General features: G+C 44.6%; 1 protein-coding gene across 2 annotated transcripts; it reads left to right on the forward strand.

The window, feature by feature from the left end:
* The first annotated feature begins 1,404 nt into the window (after positions 1-1,404).
* Positions 1,405-5,393, forward strand: ccnb1 (cyclin B1). 2 transcript variants are annotated; one of them, XM_056432083.1, is made up of 9 exons: positions 1,405-1,489; positions 1,744-1,875; positions 2,801-2,932; positions 3,012-3,200; positions 3,275-3,433; positions 3,527-3,763; positions 3,837-3,977; positions 4,548-4,658; positions 4,761-5,393. In XM_056432083.1, the coding sequence occupies exons 1-9, from the start codon at positions 1,469-1,471 to the stop codon at positions 4,863-4,865; spliced, it is 1,227 nt and encodes a 408-aa protein (XP_056288058.1). In that variant the 5' UTR covers positions 1,405-1,468; the 3' UTR covers positions 4,866-5,393. The 2 variants fall into 2 exon arrangements, with proteins under 2 accessions (XP_056288058.1, XP_056288059.1); XM_056432084.1 differs by having other exon boundaries at positions 2,801-2,926.
* Positions 5,394-20,488: the final 15,095 nt, after the last annotated feature.

The raw sequence follows: 20,488 nt of genomic DNA on the forward strand, positions 1-20,488 counted from the left end.
TAAAGTTATTATTATTCTAATTAAAAACGTCATAAAACAAGCCCCAGCTCATTCACAGCTCATTCAACTTTAGTTCCAAAGCATTTTGAGTTGTGCAGGTAAAGACTTCCACATTTTGATCCCCGGACGCACTGCACACGTAGCTGCATATTCAAAGTAGAGCCATTTGAAGACGCGTTTGACGACAGCAGAATGGCTGTTTTCGGGAATGTAGGTCGATCAAGTCGTTATTTCAATTAAAATCAATTAATTTTGTAAAGCAGTATTCACAAATTCCAAATCTGCATCAGAGGCCTTTACCACCTGTACACATTCAACATCCTCTGTCCTCTGACCTCACATCGATACCCCGATAATAACAGCAACGATGATGTAGTTGAATAATAATGATAAGAAAGGCAGGAATGTTATTGGCCATATACTGTATTGCAATGCGCTTAGCAATAGAGAGAGAAATCACAAAGACTGTCACCACTTTCTTTCTGCACTAATATCCCCCAATTCATTGTTTTGATATTGTACATGCATGTTGCTATTCTGTTGTCTTTAATGTCTTTTTTAATATATGTATCCTATTTGTAAATAACATATATGTACGACTAGAGCTTACGTGTAACCGGAGTAAAATTCCATGTATGTGCACACATACATGCCAATAAAGCTGATTCAGATTCAGATTGATGGGAAATTAATTCATACAAAAGGAGATGAGGAGAGGAGAGAGGAACAAAGCCAAATAATGAGAGTAATCGGGGGTTCACTGCAGCTTACTCCCCCACTGTGGGATCAATAAAGTGTACATTTGGCTGATTTTAATATTCTATGGCTTGCTTTTTATCTTCTGTTTGTTTATTTATTTTATTGCACCATCTTTTTCTGTGTATTGTACTTTTCTCTTGTTTTGGCCTCTGTTATTGCTAATTTGTTTTAATTCACTATAGTGTACTGCGCTTTGTGACACTTTGTCTGTGATAAGTGCAAAACAAATACACCTATTTACTTACATTACAAAATGTATTATCACATGAAAACACGTGTAAATGCATCAACTTCCGGATTGGTGAATTATTTTTTGTGTGAAACAAGCCAGCCCGGTTCTTGTTTTTGGGGGTCAAACAAACGTGTTCACTGAATATTATGTTACTAATATTAATACATAGTTGCTGTAAAAAATAAAATAATTAAAAGTACGTTGAATTTAGAAAACAAAACAAAAGGGGGAGGAAAAAAAGGAAAACTTAGCCGGGAAATGGAAAAGAACACTTCTGAATCACGTGACCACTAGTTGTCTGGGGAACGCATTCGAAACAGCTGTGCTCAGCCAATCAGCGGCTCGCAGGGTTCAGCTCGCAGCCAATCAACTTGAAGCGAGCGAGGATTTAAACCGAGACGGCGATGCTCACAACTACACCGCATCGTTCTCCATTACGACTGTCCTCCCTTTGTTGAAGCGACTCTCAGTTACGATATGGCTCTTCGTGTGACCAGAGTACGTACCTTAAAGGGCGTTTTGCCTCTTTATATTTATGCTATTTCTCTTTATTGTGGCCGGAAATGCGTGCAGAAGACACGCGTCTGTGTTTATTGCTATCGATAGGACGCGATGTTAAATGTCCTCGTGCGTCTTTCTGTGCTCTCGCGCAGCTGTTCTCATCATAGGGATTCGACCAAATGCTGTGTGCTGCACATCATGAATAGGTAACATGCTATTCTAACTTATTTTTTTATTTTGCTTGGCTGCAGAACCGCTTGGGCTCTACCAGGACCGAGCTGGCGGGGAAGGCCTGCTCCGCGGCCCCCGGGCCCGCGATGAAGCCCCGAGCGGCGCTGGGAGAGATCGGGAACATCGGGACTACCAAAGAAGTGCAGAAAAAGGTGAATATGTGACCTTATTTATGGAGGCAACTGTGTTTTGACCTTGATTGGTGACTGAAATAATTCGGCTTGTTACCTGAAGTGCGCACTCGTACCACTGCAGTGCATGCTCTGGTCCTCAACAGCTCTGGTGCTGGTCCGTGCACTGGCTCTAAGGACGCCATGCTGCATTTTAAGTAAAGCCAATATATACTCAGATTTAACAGCTGTTCTCGTTTAAAGACCTCCATATTTGGGGCAAAGGTTTGATTTAAAAGTAAGATGGAAATGTGCCAGGTATGTCACCTCATGCAACCACTTATGCTAATAAGGGGCGTCTTATATTGTGTGTATTCATCCACTCTGTCACATTCATTGAATGTAATTTAACTCTAAATCTGTCCTTCTGTACACATGACATCTATTGCATCTGTCCATCCTGGAGAGGGATCCTCCTCTGTTGCTCTCCTGCAGGTTTCTTCCCTTTTTTTTCCCCCCTGAAGGGTTATTTGGGAGTTTTTCCTGGTCCGATGTGAGGTTTTGGGGCAGGGATGTCTATGTGTACAGATTGTAAAGCACTCCGAGACAAATTTGTAATTTGTGAAAGTGGGCTATACAAACAAACTGAATTGAATTGACTTCTGAAGGATTAGTCATTTACAAAATAAATGTTAATTAAAGAGCCCATAGTCGTGTCCTGAGCCGCTTTGTTCGACGCGTACGATTTACAGTGAGTTGTTAAATCTCCTAATTCAAGCGTATATAAAATACAGATGATGCTATAATCCCAATTTCTCTATGATTCTCAAAAACCAACCAATGCTGTTCTTTAAGGTTTTGCAATTGACTTAAGGCCATTACTAAAACACAGGAAATGTAGAAATGAAGGTGGAAAGCCCGATCCAATAAAGATATATAAATAACCTTTAACACGTTTCATTTTTAGATTGTGAAGCCAGAGGCCGCAAAGAAGACGAGAGTCGTCGCCAAAAAAGTCGTGGTAGCGCCAGCTGTTCCTGTCGTTGTTGTGGAACAACTAAAACCAGAACATGTTGTTCCTGCTGAGCCTGAGGTGCAGGTGAGTTCTCTATCCGGCCTTTGGGCCACAAACGATTGCGGGGCCGTTTGTTTGACCTCCCCTCTTTCGTGATCTCCAGGTTCTCCCCGAACCGGCATCCCCCACGCCGATGGAGACCTCTGGCTGTGCGCCCGCCGACCTCTGCCAAGCGTTTTCCGACGTCATGCTTCACGCCGCCGTCAGGGACGTGGACGCCGAGGACTACGACAACCCCATGCTCTGCAGCGACTACGTCAAAGACATCTACAAGTACCTCAGGCAGCTGGAGGCAAGCGCCAAATATACACATTTTAAACGTCTCCCGCGTACCCGTCAGCTGTAACCCGTCTTCGGTCCCCGCAGGTTGAGCAGAGCGTCCGCCTCACGTATCTGCAGGGTCAGGAGGTCACGGGTAACATGCGCGCCATCCTCATTGACTGGCTCGTGCAAGTGAGCCTGAAGTTCCGCCTCCTGCAGGAGACGATGTACATGACCGTGGGCATCATTGACCGCTACCTCCAGGTGAGGACCTGTATCCAGTCGCTTCTCTCTCTAGAGCCAATCCTGACATTCTAGGACTGTTTTTTTTTAAACCTCTTGCACGTCTCGCCACAGGAGCACCCGGTCCCCAAGAAGCAGCTGCAGCTGGTCGGCGTCTCCGCCATGTTCCTCGCGTCCAAATACGAGGAGATGTACCCGCCGGAGATCTCCGACTTCGCCTTCGTGACGGACCGCGCCTACACCACCGCCGAGATCCGAGACATGGAGATGTCGCTCCTCCGCGTGCTCAAGTTCCAGCTGGGCCGCCCGCTCCCCCTGCAGTTCCTCCGCCGGGCCTCAAAGATCTACGAGGTTCGTGGCCTCGACGCCGGCGGTGCCGCGGCGGCCGTGTTTCTGTACCTGCTGACTGTCTCCGCCCCTCTAGGTGACTGCAGAGCAACACACGCTGGCCAAATACCTCCTGGAGCTCACCATGGTGGACTACGACATGGTTCACTTCCCGCCTTCCATGGTGGCGAGTGCGTCATTGGCTCTCGCCCTCAAGGTCCTGGATGCTGGCGAATGGGTGAGCTTCCTTACGCCCAACGCTTCTGGCGCTGAAGGTTTTATTTATTTTTTACAAAGATGAGTTTCATCCTGCAGCGGAAATACACGAGAGCAAGACGATATATTTTTGCCCCTCTTAATTTCCTTTTGATTATAATTTAGTAGTTATTTTGTGTGTCCTATCTGTATTGCCTGTAGATGGGTACACAAAACAATTTTTTAAAATAATCCAACAATAATTTATTGTTAGTGGTGGTTTAAAAATATCTAAAGTACAACAAAAAAGGAATTAAATAGAATATTGTCTGATTTCAGTAAAAATAAAGTTTAAAAAACACTGAATCTGTAGACTACTACTTAATATTTGCATTATTTCCATTTTTATGATACTTGCTCATATACTGTAAACCTAAATATGTATTTTGAACACGGGCTAAATGATTCAAAAAGTGCCGGAATGTCTTTTTAAATGCCTCTGAATTTCAGTCATGGGGGGGAAACTGCTCCCTAAAAAAATATGTAAATGTCCCACCCCAGTTGTCTCTAATCTTGTGCTTCAGAAGGTAACTGTGTGCCCCCCCCCCCTCAGGATGTGACGCTGCAGCACTACATGGACTACACAGCAGAGAGTTTGATTCCTGTGATGTCTCACATTGCCAAGAACGTGGTGAATGTGAACGACGGGCTGATCAAGCACATGGTGGGTTTGAACTCTGCAAAAGAGCGACGTCATCGACGCTCATATTTCAAATTTCCATGGCTATTAAAATGATCCGAAGCTCAACTTGTACTTTCCTCGCAGGCCATTAAAGGAAAGTACTCCACGTCGAAGCAGATGAGGATCGCCACCATCGCGCAGCTCAAGTCTTCGCTGGTGAAGGATCTCGCCAAGCAGCTCGCCCCGTGACGCCGCTGCCGCTTTGTACAGTTTTCTCTTAAACTTTTTTCTAATGTGACTGAATGAGCTTCACACCAAGAACCATGTCGGTGGTTTAACCGAGACCAAACTGAATATATCGTGTGTATACTTTTTTAAAGCATGCTACAAGTTTTTAATCTGAAAGCCGGCCCCCTAAAATGCAACACACACACACACACACACACAGTTTAGACTTGATGCAGTGACTCGCTGCTTGGGGAATTTCGTCTCCTCCACAACACTGCTCATAATCTACTACTTGCCAGCTGAAATCTTAGTGAGTGTTTTGAATATGCATTTGTGTTTGTCCCCCAAGTTTACATCTCCAGGAAAAGCTATTTTTATTGCTTAAACGCGCTGCGACTACAGAACTTGTGACATGCTTAAACTTGGTCTCCATCAAAAGAGCCCAGTGGTGTGGCTTTTACTTTATTTTTAAATGGGATTGTTTTATTATTCTTTGTACAGCTGTTTTTACCTTGTTCTTAAAGCCTCTATTAAATGGTTCTAACCAGACTCTGAGGACTCCTTGTCATTCACATTGTTCGCCACTAGAGGGAGCTCTACGCTCATAGATGTGCCTGATTAACCCTTGTGTTGCCTTCGGGTCAATTTGACCCGATTCAATGTTTAACCCTCCTGTTACCTTTATATTTACTAACATATTTTACCCTTGAGGTCAATATGACCCCAGCTATTAAAATCTCCAGAAAATTCTTAGAATTAATATTGTTTTCCAAGTTTAAGTGTGAGGTACTTTATGTTTGTTGACTCCCAAAAGAACACCGACATTGAATCGGGTCAAATTGACCCGAAGGCGACAGGAGGGTTAAATATTGAATCGGGTCAAAATGACCCGAAGGCAACACAAGGGTTAAAGGAGCTAGAAGTGACGTATAGTTCAGTTAAGGTGGCTATTTACTTAATTGAAAGGCATTTCTTTAAATTGTGCCAACTTTCAAACATGCCTTGTGCTCAGCACAATCTTGTTAACTATCGTGGCCATTTGTCCAATAAATCAAATTTCCAGACTGAAAAAGCACCCTGGCCAAAAGAATGCATTAATCATTCTGATTCAATACTCAAGGATCTCATCACGATGCCTCTCCTCCGCTGGTTAAACACCATAGGTCTACCCAGGTGCATGCTGGTCCTATACCGTACTCCTACATAACTCCACGTGCCTATAATCTTAATGAAAGGACTATCTAGACAGTTATCCTAATGAAGAGAATCTAACCTATATAGACATGTCAAATAGCTCTAAATTATTGCTTGTGCATGCCCTAATTTAATTTCTTCTCAACACTTTCTGCTTTAGCTGTCCCGTAGACATCGCTTGGTTTATTACATAAGTGCAATATTAACACCAGAGTCCATAAGACTGTTCTTGATGGACAAACGTCCCAAATGAGCTTTCCCGGTTCTAATCGGACAGTGTCATTCTTGCCTCTAGGTTCCCTTTTTCCCATTAGTTACCCAGCTCTCTGTCAAGTCCACCTTTTGGAAAAGTGAACGCTGTGATTTAATGATTACAACATGATGTGGATTATTCATCTGTCATTTTTTGTGTAGTCCCAAACTGTATATTGTAGTAATGCGCATGTGCCACCAGATGGCACCCTCTGCATGTGAAGCTCTGTTTTACAATAAAAGCCTTGACAGGAAATTAAAGGATTGTTTCCACTGAAACTACAGAGGGCTTTTATTTTTAAGAGTTTGTACTCCTCTGATTACACCGGAATTCAAACTGGAGACGGGCATTAAACTATAAATAGAGAAAGTCTTCTCTCTGGTCTGTTTACGCATGGAGGTCAGAGTTTCAAGGGTTCTTCCCCGTTTTCTCTTGGGCTTTTTCTATTTCTTGGGAGTTTTTCCTGATCCGATGTGAGGTCAAAGGTCAGGGATGTCGTATGTGTACAGATTGTAATTTGTGAAATTGGGCTATATAAAATAAACTGAATTTAATTAGTGTACAATCACTTTATTTAGTTCATTCAGTCACTCCACATAAAATATCAGTGATACTTTTATACGTCTTTTGAGCTGACCCCGGCGTTGATAGTTATTAACGGTATGTATAATTCTTGGACGGAGCATCTGCTGTCGGTAACACCGTTCAGCTCTCAGCCTTCTGTTGTCCACAGAGACTCGTCATTAGCCTCCGTTATCCTGGAAAGCCGAGGCTTTTAAACCCACAGATCACAGCCGAGGATTCATACTCGGAGGCTGAGGTCACGGCTGGACGGCCGTATCGGTTTACAAGACGGATTCCTCCTGTGCGGAGCGCCGAACCCTCCGGACACTTGCAGCCGCCTCGCAACACTTATTGGCCTTTAGGGACGAAGGATTCGGCCGCGTGACATCGATCATGACGGGAAGCTGTAAAAACCTCGACGCGTGACGAGGTCATTTCACACAAATTACAAAGAACTGAACATGTAATTCATCACTCAAGCACAGGAAAATTAAGGTGCCATCTGGAACCGAAAAGTGATGCCAGAAGAACCATTTTTTCAAAGAACCAATAAAAGTGTCTCAAAGAACCATGAAAACATGGTTCCTTAAGGCACCATTTATGGTTCCACAAATGACCTTTCAAACCAGGGTTCTTTAAAGAACCATTTCCTTAAATAGTTCTTTAAATAACCTATCGATGTGTCTCAAAGAACCTTCAAAAAATGGTTCTTTAAGGCACCATTTTTGGTTCCACAAAGAACTTTTCAAATCGGGGTTCTTTAAAGAACCATTTCTTTAAAGAGTTCTTCAAAGAACCTATAATGGTGTCTCAAACGGAAAGATGTTTCTTCAGCAGGTGATGGTTCTGCGTAGAACCACAAAGCCTTTTAAAGAACCACAGCTGCTTCACAGTTTAAATGTCTGCTTCAGGAAACACTTTCACTCATATTTACAGGGACTAGGTAACAGGGACTATATCTAGTCAGGGACTAGGTAACAGGGACTAGGTATCAGGGACTATATCTCGTCAGGGACTAGGTAACAGGGACTAGGTATCAGGGACTATATCTCGTCAGGGACTAGGTAACAGGGACTAGGTATCAGGGACTATATCTAGTCAGGGACTAGGTAACAGGGACTATATCTAGTCAGGAACTAGGTATCAGGGACTATATCTAGTCAGGGACTAGGTATCAGGGACTATATCTCATCAGGGACTAGGTATCAGGGACTATATCTAGTCAGGGACTAGGTATCAGGGACTATATCTAGTCAGGACCAGGTAACAGGACCAGGTATCAGGGACTATATCTAGTCAGGGACTAGGTATCAGGGACTATATCTAGTCAGGGACTAGGTAACAGGGACTAGGTATCAGGGACTATACCTAGTCAAGGACTAGGTATCAGGGACTATATCTAGTCAGGGACTAGGTAACAGGGACTATATCTAGTCAGGAACTAGGTATCAGGGACTATATCTAGTCAGGGACTAGGTAACAGGGACTATATCTAGTCAGGAACTAGGTATCAGGGACTATATCTAGTCAGGGACTAGGTATCAGGGACTATATCTCATCAGGGACTAGGTATCAGGGACTATATCTAGTCAGGGACTAGGTATCAGGGACTATATCTCATCAGGGACTAGGTAACAGGAACTATATCTAGTCAGGGACTAGGTATCAGGGACTATATCTAGTCAGGGACTAGGTAACAGGGACTAGGTATCAGGGACTATATCTCGTCAGGGACTAGGTATCAGGGACTAGGTATCAGGGACTATATCTAGTCAAGGACTAGGTATCAGGGACTATATCTAGTCAGGGACTAGGTATCAGGGACTAGGTATCAGGGACTATATCTCATCAGGGACTAGGTATCAGGGACTATATCTAGTCAGGGACTAGGTATCAGGGACTAGGTAACAGGAACTATATCTAGTCAGGGACTAGGTATCAGGGACTAGGTATCAGGGACTATATCTAGTCAGGGACTAGGTATCAGGGACTATATCTAGTCAGGGACTAGGTAACAGGGACTAGGTATCAGGGACTATATCTAGTCAGGGACTAGGTAACAGGGACTATATCTAGTCAGGGACTAGGTATCAGGGACTATATCTAGTCAGGGACTAGGTAACAGGGACTAGGTATCAGGGACTATATCTCATCAGGGACTAGGTATCAGGGACTATATCTAGTCAGGGACTAGGTAACAGGGACTAGGTATCAGGGACTATATCTCATCAGGGACTATATCAGGGACTATATCTAGTCAGGGACTAGGTAACAGGGACTAGGTATCAGGGACTATATCTCATCAGGGACTAGGTAACAGGAACTATATCTAGTCAGGGACTAGGTAACAGGGACTATATCAGAAGGACTAGGTATCAGGGACTATATCTAGTCAGGACCAGGTAACAGGGACTAGGTATCAGGGACTTATCAGGGACTATATCTAGTCAGGACTAGGTATCAGGGACTATATCTAGTCAGGGACTAGGTAACAGGGACTAGGTATCAGGGACTATATATAGTCAGGGACTAGGTATCAGGGACTATATCTAGTCAGGGACTAGGTAACAGGGACTAGGTATCAGCGACCATATCTCGTCAGGGACTATCAGGGACTAGGTATCAGGGACTATATCTAGTCAGGGACTAGGTAACAGGGACTAGGTATCAGGGACTATATCTCATCAGGGACTAGGTATCAGGGACTATATCTAGTCAGGGACTAGGTATCAGGGACTAGGTATCAGGGACTATATCTCATCAGGGACTAGGTATCAGGGACTATATCTAGTCAGGGACTAGGTAACAGGGACTATATCTAGTCAGGGACTAGGTAACAGGGACTAGGTATCAGGGACTATATCTAGTCAGGGACTAGGTATCAGGGACTATATCTAGTCAGGGACTAGGTAACAGGGACTAGGTATCAGGGACTATATCTAGTCAAGGTATCAGGGACTATATCTAGTCAGGGACTAGGTAACAGGGACTAGGTATCAGGGACTATATCTCATCAGGGACTATATCAGGGACTATATCTCGTCAGGGACTAGGTATCAGGGACTATATCTAGTCAGGGACTAGGTAACAGGGACTAGGTATCAGGGACTATATCTAGTCAGGGACTAGGTATCAGGGACTATATCTAGTCAGGGACTAGGTAACAGGGACTAGGTATCAGGGACTATATCTCATCAGGGACTATATCAGGGACTATATCTCGTCAGGGACTAGGTATCAGGGACTATATCTAGTCAGGGACTAGGTAACAGGGACTAGGTATCAGGGACCATATCTAGTCAGGGACTAGGTATCAGGGACTAGGTATCAGGGACTAGGTAACAGGAACTATATCTAGTCAGGGACTAGGTATCAGGGACTATATCTCGTCAGGGACTAGGTATCAGGGACTATATCTAGTCAGGGACTAGGTAACAGGGACTAGGTATCAGGGACTATATCTCATCAGGGACTATATCTAGTCAGGGACTAGGTATCAGGGACTATATCTAGTCAGGGACTAGGTAACAGGGACTAGGTATCAGGGACTATATCTAGTCAGGGACTAGGTAACAGGGACTAGGTATCAGGGACTATATCTCATCAGGGACTAGGTATCAGGGACTATATCTAGTCAGGGACTAGGTATCAGGGACTATATCTAGTCAGGGACTAGGTATCAGGGACTAGGTAACAGGAACTATATCTAGTCAGGGACTAGGTATCAGGGACTATATCTCATCAGGGACTAGGTAACAGGGACTAGGTATCAGGGACTATATCTAGTCAGGGACTAGGTATCAGCACTGCCAGAACGGGGCCTCCGGGGGCCCCGAGACCCGGGGAGTGCAATACAAATAAACACCAGGGGGGCACGTTCAAGTTATAATAAAACTCACGTGTGCTTTCTGAAACTTGATGACTCCGGCGCATCCTGCGTCAGAGGAGCCCCAGGGTATCAGGGACTATATCTAGTCAGGGACTAGGTAACAGGGACTATATCTGGTCAGGGACTAAGTACTAGTTGCATTTTGAACGAAATAATATATATATATATAAAAATATATAAATATATAAATATATGAATATATATATTAATACCCTACTAGTATACTTTTCATGATATTTAATATTTAGAGATAGATATATTGAGTTTTCTCAGCTGTGTAATAAATAATAAGCAATAAAAAGAAAATATATTCGATAATTTTTCAGTGTCATGAGAATATCCACAATATTTTTTGAATTTTTTTTTTTTAAAAAGATATCTGTGAAATTTTCTGAAGACAATTCAATATATCAGTATTTCTGATGTGATGAGGACATTTTTTTGATGCTGCTTCCAGCTTCCTGGTTAGACAAACAATCGACCAATCATAGCTGAGCAGGGAGCGATTCACATGGAGACGTCATCCTCCTTCACATAGCAAAAATAATAGCAACTGAGAACTAAAAAGTGTGTGTGAGATTTAGACGCAGCGGTTGAAGGAAAAGTGTCTCTTCGATCCTTTGATGTGAGAGTAATCTGGAATAATAATCAAATAATACAAGTAAAATGTTTAAATTGTTCTCATGCGGCTTCAGAAATACATTGTGCTAACTCCCAACAGAATAACCACTGAAGGGCTTTTAAGTTAACGCCGCTACGCACCGGAACTATCACAGGTTGTATATCCCTGTTTTACTCTGAGGGGAAGTTGGGCTTTGTGTTTTTTGGGTTTTACGAGATCAGTAATAATGAGAACAAGACTCCTCATGAGTCCAGCGCTCGGTGCTGTTGGGACATTATTTACCATTTGGCTCCTTAGTTTCTCGTCTCCAGGCGCTGAGCGCCCGGCCGCTCTGCAGAGACGTGCCCTGGTGTGTGTTGTAATCGGACCCGGGGTCCGGGCCGCCCGCAGGCAACACGTCGCCACTGGGCGGTGATAAATCCTCAGTGAGCTCGGAGGGAGGGGGGGTGAAGGGGGGGGGGTGAAGGGGTGTGTGATCCACCGCTGCTCCTGCTGACACGTCGTAAATCAACCCCTCCGGGGTCACGCGGCCATCCCCTTTGTTGTCTGCCGTGGCTCTTCCACCGAAACCCACACGGCCAGAATCCACTTAGAAATCTGCGCTTCGACCATTTTTAACCTTTTCTTTTTCAGTCTGAGACCCTGAATAGACAGAAACACGCTACCTGTCTGCTGCCAGGCCGGTCAACACAACAAGCCTACTAAAACCCCTCCCCTAAAATGTATTCGGGGGAACACATGGACGTCTGTACAAACATTTGATGTCAATTTATCAAAATGTAGTATTCAAAGACGTGTGACCCTCTTGGTGGAGTCAGTAAGACACACCTGCCGCTGAGCACCGTGACTATCTCTGCAAGAGGTCACGGCAAACCAATACATCTGGAATCAATCGGCATCAACTCCACCGGTGTCGCTTAAAAATGAAACTCGTAAAAGGGCGTTTAACAATTTTTGGGATTTGTCCCCAAAAAGACGTTGAAGCCGTTTTCCCGAAGTTGGAACTCTCGTTCTTTTCTCTCGCATCTTCCCACAGAGTTCCCGGCAGCTGCGTAGTGAAAACACTTTGGTAAATTAAAGTGGAGTCATCAGCTTTCACCTTATGGAGGTGAGCTGCTGCTCCTCCTCCTCCTCCTCCTCCTCGATGAAGAGGGACACTCATCCCACTCAAAGAAAGCCACGGATGATTCCGCCATCCGTCACGTCACACTGAAATCCCCTCCGCTGTGGAGCTCTTCCCTCCTCCTGATTGGTCGCCTCAGATGCTCGACGCGTATCGCGCCGATGTTCCTCAAAGTGTAATTGAGGCTTTTCTTGTTGTTCTCTGGAGTGTTTTCTGGTAGTTTTGACCAATCAACCAACACACACAACAACCTCCGGGGCTCCGCCGGCGAGCAGAGGCGCCCTTATTGATCGTATCAGTCAATAAGAGCTGGTTTCCTCCAACAACTATCACACTAATGCACTTTGGGGTGAGTGTCCTGGGCGAGCCTCGCAGGCCGGGTGATAAAATGCACCAGAGCTCCTAAATTATTAACAACGTCCTCCTCCTTCCACCAGCTCCGGGCCTCCATTAGAGACAGTGGGGGGGGGGGGGGATGATGTCACCCGGCCCCATGGAGCCAGTCAAGGGCACCCTGGGAATGAGTGATGGAGTCAGCTGTGGAGAGGAAGGACCACAGCGCTTCACCGACGCCGACCGTGAACACGATACGTGTAACCACGGCGATGACTGTGAAAGTACCGATGCTTCGTGGAGTCAGAAACTCTTCCTCTGAAGGACATTTCCCCCGATTGGTGTTTGGATGACATGGGAGGAGGGGGTGCTTTCATGAGCCCCCCCCCCCCCCCCCCCATAGGTGTTCAACCGCCTAAAGCAACGTTCCCCAACCAACGTTCCCCAACCAATGTTCCCCAACCAACGTTCCCCAACCAACGCTCCCCAACCAACGTTCCCCAACCAACGTTCCCCAACCAACGCTCCCCAACCAACGTTCCCCAACCAACGTTCCCCAACCAACGCTCCCCAACCAACGTTCCCCAACCAACGGTCCCAAACCAACGATCCTCAACCAACGGTCCCCAACAAACGGTCCCCAACAAACGGTCCCCAACCAACATTCCCCAACCAACGCTCCCCAACCAACGGTCCCCAACCAACAGTCCCAAACCAACGATCCTCAACCAACGGTCCCCAACAAACGGTCCCCAACCAACGGTCCCAAACCAACGTTCCTCAACCAACGATCCTCAACCAACGATCCTCAACCACCGGTCCCCAACCAACGTTCCCCAACCACTGGTCCCCAACCAACGTTCCCCAACCAATGTTCCCCAACCAACATTCCCCAACCAACGTTCCCCAACCAACGGTCCCAAACCAACGATCCTCAACCAACGGTCCCCAACAAATGGTCCCCAACCAACGTTCCCCAACCAACGCTCCCCAACCGACGGTCCCTAACTGACAGTCCCAAACCAACGATCCTCAACCAACGGTCCCCAACAAACGGTCCCCAACCAACGTTCCCCAACAAACGGTCCCCAACCAACGTTCCCCAACCAACGCTCCCCAACCAACGGTCCCCAACCAACGGTCCCAAACCAACGGTCCTCAACCAACGTTCCCCAACAAACGGTCCTCAACCAACGTTCCCCAAGCAAGGTACCAGTCCGTGGGTCCTTTGGTGCCGGGACGCACAGAAAGAATGAAAACATTTTGTTTATTATTAATTACCGATGTCGGAAAGATGTTTTATTTTGAAAAAATGACCGGATACAACCGCCTGTGCGTCCGAGCGTCTTGACACATGTCAAGGTTGGATTTTTATGCACTTTATATTTGTTTTTATGCAGGTGGTATCATTTTATGACGTCATTTATTACGGATGTATAAATCGAACATAAATCATCATCCTCCATATTTAACTATAATAATTGTATTTATATCATTCTTACCAGCATTTTATTTTCAATTCATCCAGCCTACTGGACCCTGCTTCTTGTGACATTGTGAACTCAGGGAACCCTCGTGAAGAGGCCGTGGAAATAAAAGACAAGAACGTTTATTTGACTTGGACAAATCTCGTCAAAATAAAGGCCGCCATATCGGAAACTTAAAAGCGCATGAAATAAGCCCTGCGTGCATCTAGCGTGGCGCGAGGTATTTCTGCTTCTGTCTCATTTCTGGGAAGCTGAGCGCGTCGAAAGCCAAACATTCAAACACAGAAAAAAATAATCCCGTTGCCAAGACACATCTTTCTTTCTATATCCCCCTGTCGACATGTCTCTCGCCCTCCGGGCACAGGGCTTCACGACGGTCTTCCAATCACTGGCACAGGTTGACATCTGGTGTGTCTTTGCTCTGATATCTGTTGGATATTTTTTTTATACATTTCATATGTAAGTAACCTCAATTGTGTTTTTTGGCTTCGAAGACTGCTTGTCAATCAATTATGTTGCTTTTTTGTTTCACGTTCTTTTGACAGCCTTGAGCAGGATATGTCTCCTTCCCTGTTTTGAGAGAAGATGCTCTTATTTTGAAGGCAGCTCGTGAAGTTAAAAAGGAAGTTGCATTGTGCGCAGGTAAATATGTGGTTACGACAAATATATTCGATTTAAAATAGAAAACAAAGACGGTAAAGGTGTTAGCACTCCTATGTTATAGCATTGTAGTCAATGTAATAGCATTGTATCCAGTGTAGTAACATTGTTGCAAATATAATAGCATTGTAGCCGATGTTATAGCATTGTAGCTGATATAATAGGCTAGCATTGTAGCCAGTGTAATAGCAGTGTAGCTAATGTAATAGCATTGTAGCCGATGTAATAGCATTGTAGTCGATGTAAAAGCATTGCAGCTAATGTAATAGCATTGTAGCAAATATAATAGCATTGGAGCCAGTGTAATAGCATTGTAGCTGATGTCATAGCATTGTAGCTGATGTAATAGCATTGGAGCTGATGTCATAGCATTGTAGCTGATGTAATAGCATTGTAGCTGATGTCATAGCATTGTAGCTGATGTAATAGCATTGGAGCCAGTGTAATAGCATTGTAGCTGATGTCATAGCATTGTAGCTGATGTCATAGCATTGTAGCTGATGTAATAGCATTGGAGCCAGTGTAATAGCATTGTAGCTGATGTCATAGCATTGTAGCTGATGTCATAGCATTGTAGCTGATGTCATAGCATTGTAGCTGATGTAATAGCATTGGAGCTGATGTCATAGCATTGTAGCTGATGTAATAGCATTGGAGCCAGTGTAATAGCATTGTAGCTGATGTCATAGCATTGTAGCTGATGTAATAGCATTGGAGCCAGTGTAATAGCATTGTAGCCGATGTCATAGCAGTGTGGCCGATGTAATAGCTGAGCTCCAGCAGTATTAGAAGACACTGAGTCATGCAGTGACAACGGTTTGTTCGTGAATGTGCTGAACACCTCTCCACTGAACCCCATATTGCCCCTGCGATGCAGCACTTAGAGGCATGACGAAGCCCTTTGTCTGGGTAGAAAAGGTCTGTAAGTGCAGTCCATCTAGAACTGCGTATAGATTACTGAGAGGCATATGGCATTCAACCATCTTTCTGTCAAAGCATGGGAGCTTCCTCTGGCCTGTGGTGATTAACAGCTCGTCAGGCTCGCACACGCTGAGCCGATACGCTGCTAAAACCGACTAAGAGGAATTCAATTAGCGCCCGGACATCGGAGAGCTCCCTCTGGCGCCAGATGTCGTGGAACTGGTTCGGCCAAAACCATCGGAGTGATCGTGTTATGGAACAAAGAGGTTGAGATGGACCCAGTTACATTTCAGTGTCGGGTTTCAGGCGCATAGAGACGGTCATTATCAATGCATGTAATGCAATAAATCTGGAGCTCAAGTCCGGTGCAGACGGCTCGAGGCAGATGGTGGAGCAGATGCTCACCTTCAAATAAAACGGACAACATCTGATCCAATACGTCTTAAAAATAATAATGTGTTCTATGAATACGGTATAATTCACAAGTGCCACTTTTTACCTTTTACCTATTTCTTTAATGTCGAGATATCAAACTCAGTTTATATTTGATCTATATTGTAAAAATAAATGTTTTTTTAAAAGAAATAAAGGAGGATAGATACTCCGCTACCCTGGTGCAAGTATACATTACACTCGATGTGTAATAATCTTTTGCTATAACAATTTGATAACGTAAAGGTTTTATTGCTATGTGTATGTGTGTGTGTGTGTGTGTGGGGGGGGGGGGTCCAAAGTTTCCAGCAAGAAGTTGTAACAAAAATGTTGGTTTAATGTACAATCTAAAAAAATATTTCTCAAGTAAATACATTTCACACGGTACGATATATTGACGATTGATGATCTATTTTGTAAAAATATATTTTGTGTTTTTCTTTAAAGAAATAAAGGAGGATAGATACCGTGTTATTCTGTGTCACGACATTACACTAGATGTGTAATAATAATAGTTTGCTATAACAATTTGATAACGTAAAGGTTTAATAATCTGTGTGTGTGTGTGTGTGTGTTCCAAAGACCCTCTTACCAGCAAAAAATTTTGGTTTATGTACAATCCAAAAAGTATGAAGTACTTTCCTCACGGTCGGTACCTTCTGCATCCTTGTTGTTAAACAACACGATGCATCTTCATAAATCAAGACTACTCACTCAACTGAAGGAAGAATTATAAATGTACTATATGCACAATTTGTTTCTCGCAAATCCAGATATGAGACGTGTAGCATACAGCCGTATTCAGTAGACATGAAGTCTCAGGGACACAAATAAAAAAACAAAGTGAAGTTGCAATTTTGGTTGAAACAATGCGCTGATGTCTATCTTGACAGCCCAGACAGAATAATCACTCGGTCAAATAATGAGCTCCAGATGTTCTGTTTCTCCCGATTGAGGGCGAGAGCCATTTGCTGTAAACTGTGCAAAACGAGCAGCGTTGAGCAAACAGCAACGTGCACAGAGGACTCCGTCAGCCTCCATGTGTTCACGATGGCAGACAACCCTCCCCGCTCCCCTCTGTAATGTGGAAGTAACACTAAAGCTGCTTTTTGAGTCAAAAGATGAGCAATAAATAAAACATTATTATTAGATTTAAACACGCCTTCTAAATATGTTCCATTTTCCAATCATTCACTCTTATATCAGATAGAAATATGTGAAGTTACCCGAGCAGTGACATATGTGAAGTTACCTGAGCAGGTGTTAAGCCACCAGCCCTAACTTTGGAGGGGATTTATTCATTTATATATTTAAACCAATATATTTTTCTTTATATATGTTCCCCCTAAAATGCCAAATCATGATTATTTTATTTATTTTATTTATTTATTTTATTTATTTTATTCATTTTATTTTACTTATTTTATTTATTCTATTGATTTTATTGATTTTAACTAGGATTAAAACTTGCGAGAACACTATCAACCAAATAATTTGAACGCACAAGATTAAAAAAAAGAAAATAAATCTAGGTTTAATTATCTGTGTGTGTGTGTGTGTGTGTGAGAGAGTTCCAAAGACCCTCTTGCCAGCAGAAAATGTTGGTTTAATGTGCAATCCAAAGAGTATGAAGTACTTTTCTCACGATCGGTACCTTCTGCATCCTTGTTGTTAAACAACACGATGCATCTTCATAAATCAACTCTACTCACTCAACTGAAGGAAGAATTATAAATACACTACAAACAAAGACTCTGAGGATTCTGTAACTTTAAAAACAATTAAACATAACGTGACAGTATGTTATAAAAAAATAAAAGGATTAAAACTGTATGTCCACGTGGCTGAGACCTTCAGTCTGGACCTGAGAGTGGACCCAGGAAGGTCTGGACTCGTATCTGTGAAGTCCACGACCTCCGTTCCCTCAGCGTCTCGTTGTTGGACGCCCTCACGACGTTCTGTGTAGCGTCAGCTAACACTTTGGTGAAGTGGCTTTTGGGCTACAGTTGATTATGTGTGAAATTATCTTTTGCAATCCAAAGCTTATACAGGCTGCCTCGCGGTTACCGCGCTTGTAATGAATCCCGACGTTCTCACATTTCACAACACGCAGGGTTCATACGCATGTGAGCGTTTTCCAGGACTTTAAACCAAAGTTGTTGTTACGAGCTCAGACACTTAGGAAGTAGGACCCAATTGCACGACCCGGGAGACAGAGATAAAGTATTTGTAAGTACTTTATTTTTCGGTTCTGCAGTGAACAAAATGAAAGCGCTCACGTAGTGAGGGATCAAAAACTTTTCAAGAGCACAACATAACCCTACCTGATCATGGCAAAAGACCAGACGAACTGACAAGGAACACTGGGAGACAGGGGAATTTAAGCACATGGTAACAAGACACAGGTGGGACCAATCAGGGCGGGCTGACACTGATGAGCATAGGAGACAGGTGTGATGACAGGTGAAAACAATCAGGAAGCCTGGAATGAGAGAAAGCGAACATAAATGACATGAACCTCTCTAGCATATCTGTCGGTGCACAACAGTACCCCCCCCTCTAGGGCCAACTCCTGATGGCCCAGGCTGATTGTAAAAGTCGTGGATAAGAGTCTTGTCTACGATAAATGAAGCAGCTATCCAGCTTCTAGCCTCAGGACCGTAACCCTTCCAGTCTACCAGGAATTGCTTGCCCTCCCTATTACGGACCTCCAGTAGCTTACGGACCTTGTAAACGTCACCCCCTTCAAAGAACTGGGGCGGTGGAGGGGGCTTGGAGGCGGGAACAAGTGTGCTCTCACACACCGGCTTGATTCTACTAACGTGAAACGTGGGGTGCACTCTCAAGGTCCTGGGGAGTTGCAAGCGTACCGACGCCGGGTTGATGACTCTGGACACTGGAAACGGACCCACAAATCTCGGAGCCAGTTTCTTTGAGGCGACATGGAGTGGTAAGTCTTTGGTAGAGAGCCAAACCTTTTGGCCTGGACTGTGGGAGGGAGCGACCCTGCGATGAACGTCCGCAACCGCCTTCATCCGAGCTGAACTTCGGAGAAGAGACTGGCGAGCACCAGCCCAAACTCTGCGACAACGTCTGATCATGGCATGTGCCGATGGGACCATCACCTCTTCCTCGTTGTTAGGGAAAAGTGGAGGCTGGAAACCATTGACACAATGGAATGGAGAGAGACCTGTGCCGCCGTAGGAAGGGTATTGTGGGCAACCTCGACCCATGTGAGGTGGTCACTCCAGGTGGTCTGGTTCCGGGAGGCGAGACAACGTGGCGTAGTCTCTAGTTCTTGGTTCAGGCGCTCCGACTGTCCATTTGACTGAGGGTGATATCCTGATGACAGGCTGACGGTGGCACCTATGAGTCGACAAAACTCTTTCCAGAAGGCGGAAATGAATTGTGGACCCCTGTCGGAAACAATGTCATTAGGAATCCATGGATCCTGAATACGTGATTCATCATGACCTCTGCGGTGACTTTGGCAGAGGGAAGCTTGGTCAATGGGATGAAGTGAGCCATCTTTGAAAATCGATCAACCACTGTTAGAACCGTAGTCTTGCCTCTGGATGAGGAAATCCTGTCACAAAATCCATCGAAATGTGTGACCAAGGACGATGGGGAATCGGCAGCGGCTGGAGCAAGCCCATCTTAACTTGAGATGAGGTCTTATTACACGCACACACCGGACAAGCCGCTACATACTCGGCCACATTTTTCTTCATGGATGGCCACCAGAAACGTTGTTGAATCCTGAACATTGTTCTTGCTACTCCCGGATGGCACGAAAGCACAGATGAGTGAGCCCAGTGGATGACCTTGGAGTGAAGAGCCTCAGGAACAAACAGCAGATTGTTGGGACACTCGCTAGGCGCTGGATTCATGACATTTGCCTCTTTAACGTCTGACTCCACTTGCCAGGAAAAGGCTCCGATCACCCGGTTAAGTGGAAGGATGGTCTTGGGCTCTACCGCAAGTGGTTCGGGATCGTAAAGACGAGACAAAGCATCGGGTTTTTGATTCTGAGACCCGGGACGAAAAGAGAGTGTGAAGTTGAATCTACTAAAGAAAAGTGTCCACCTGGCCTGACGGGAGTTGAGACGCTTAGCCTTTCTTATATATTCTAGATTCTTGTGATCTGTCCAGACTAAAAACGGTTG

This window comes from Pseudoliparis swirei, chromosome 15 (assembly GCF_029220125.1).
Source record: "Pseudoliparis swirei isolate HS2019 ecotype Mariana Trench chromosome 15, NWPU_hadal_v1, whole genome shotgun sequence".
Taxonomy (NCBI): Eukaryota; Metazoa; Chordata; class Actinopteri; order Perciformes; family Liparidae; genus Pseudoliparis; species Pseudoliparis swirei.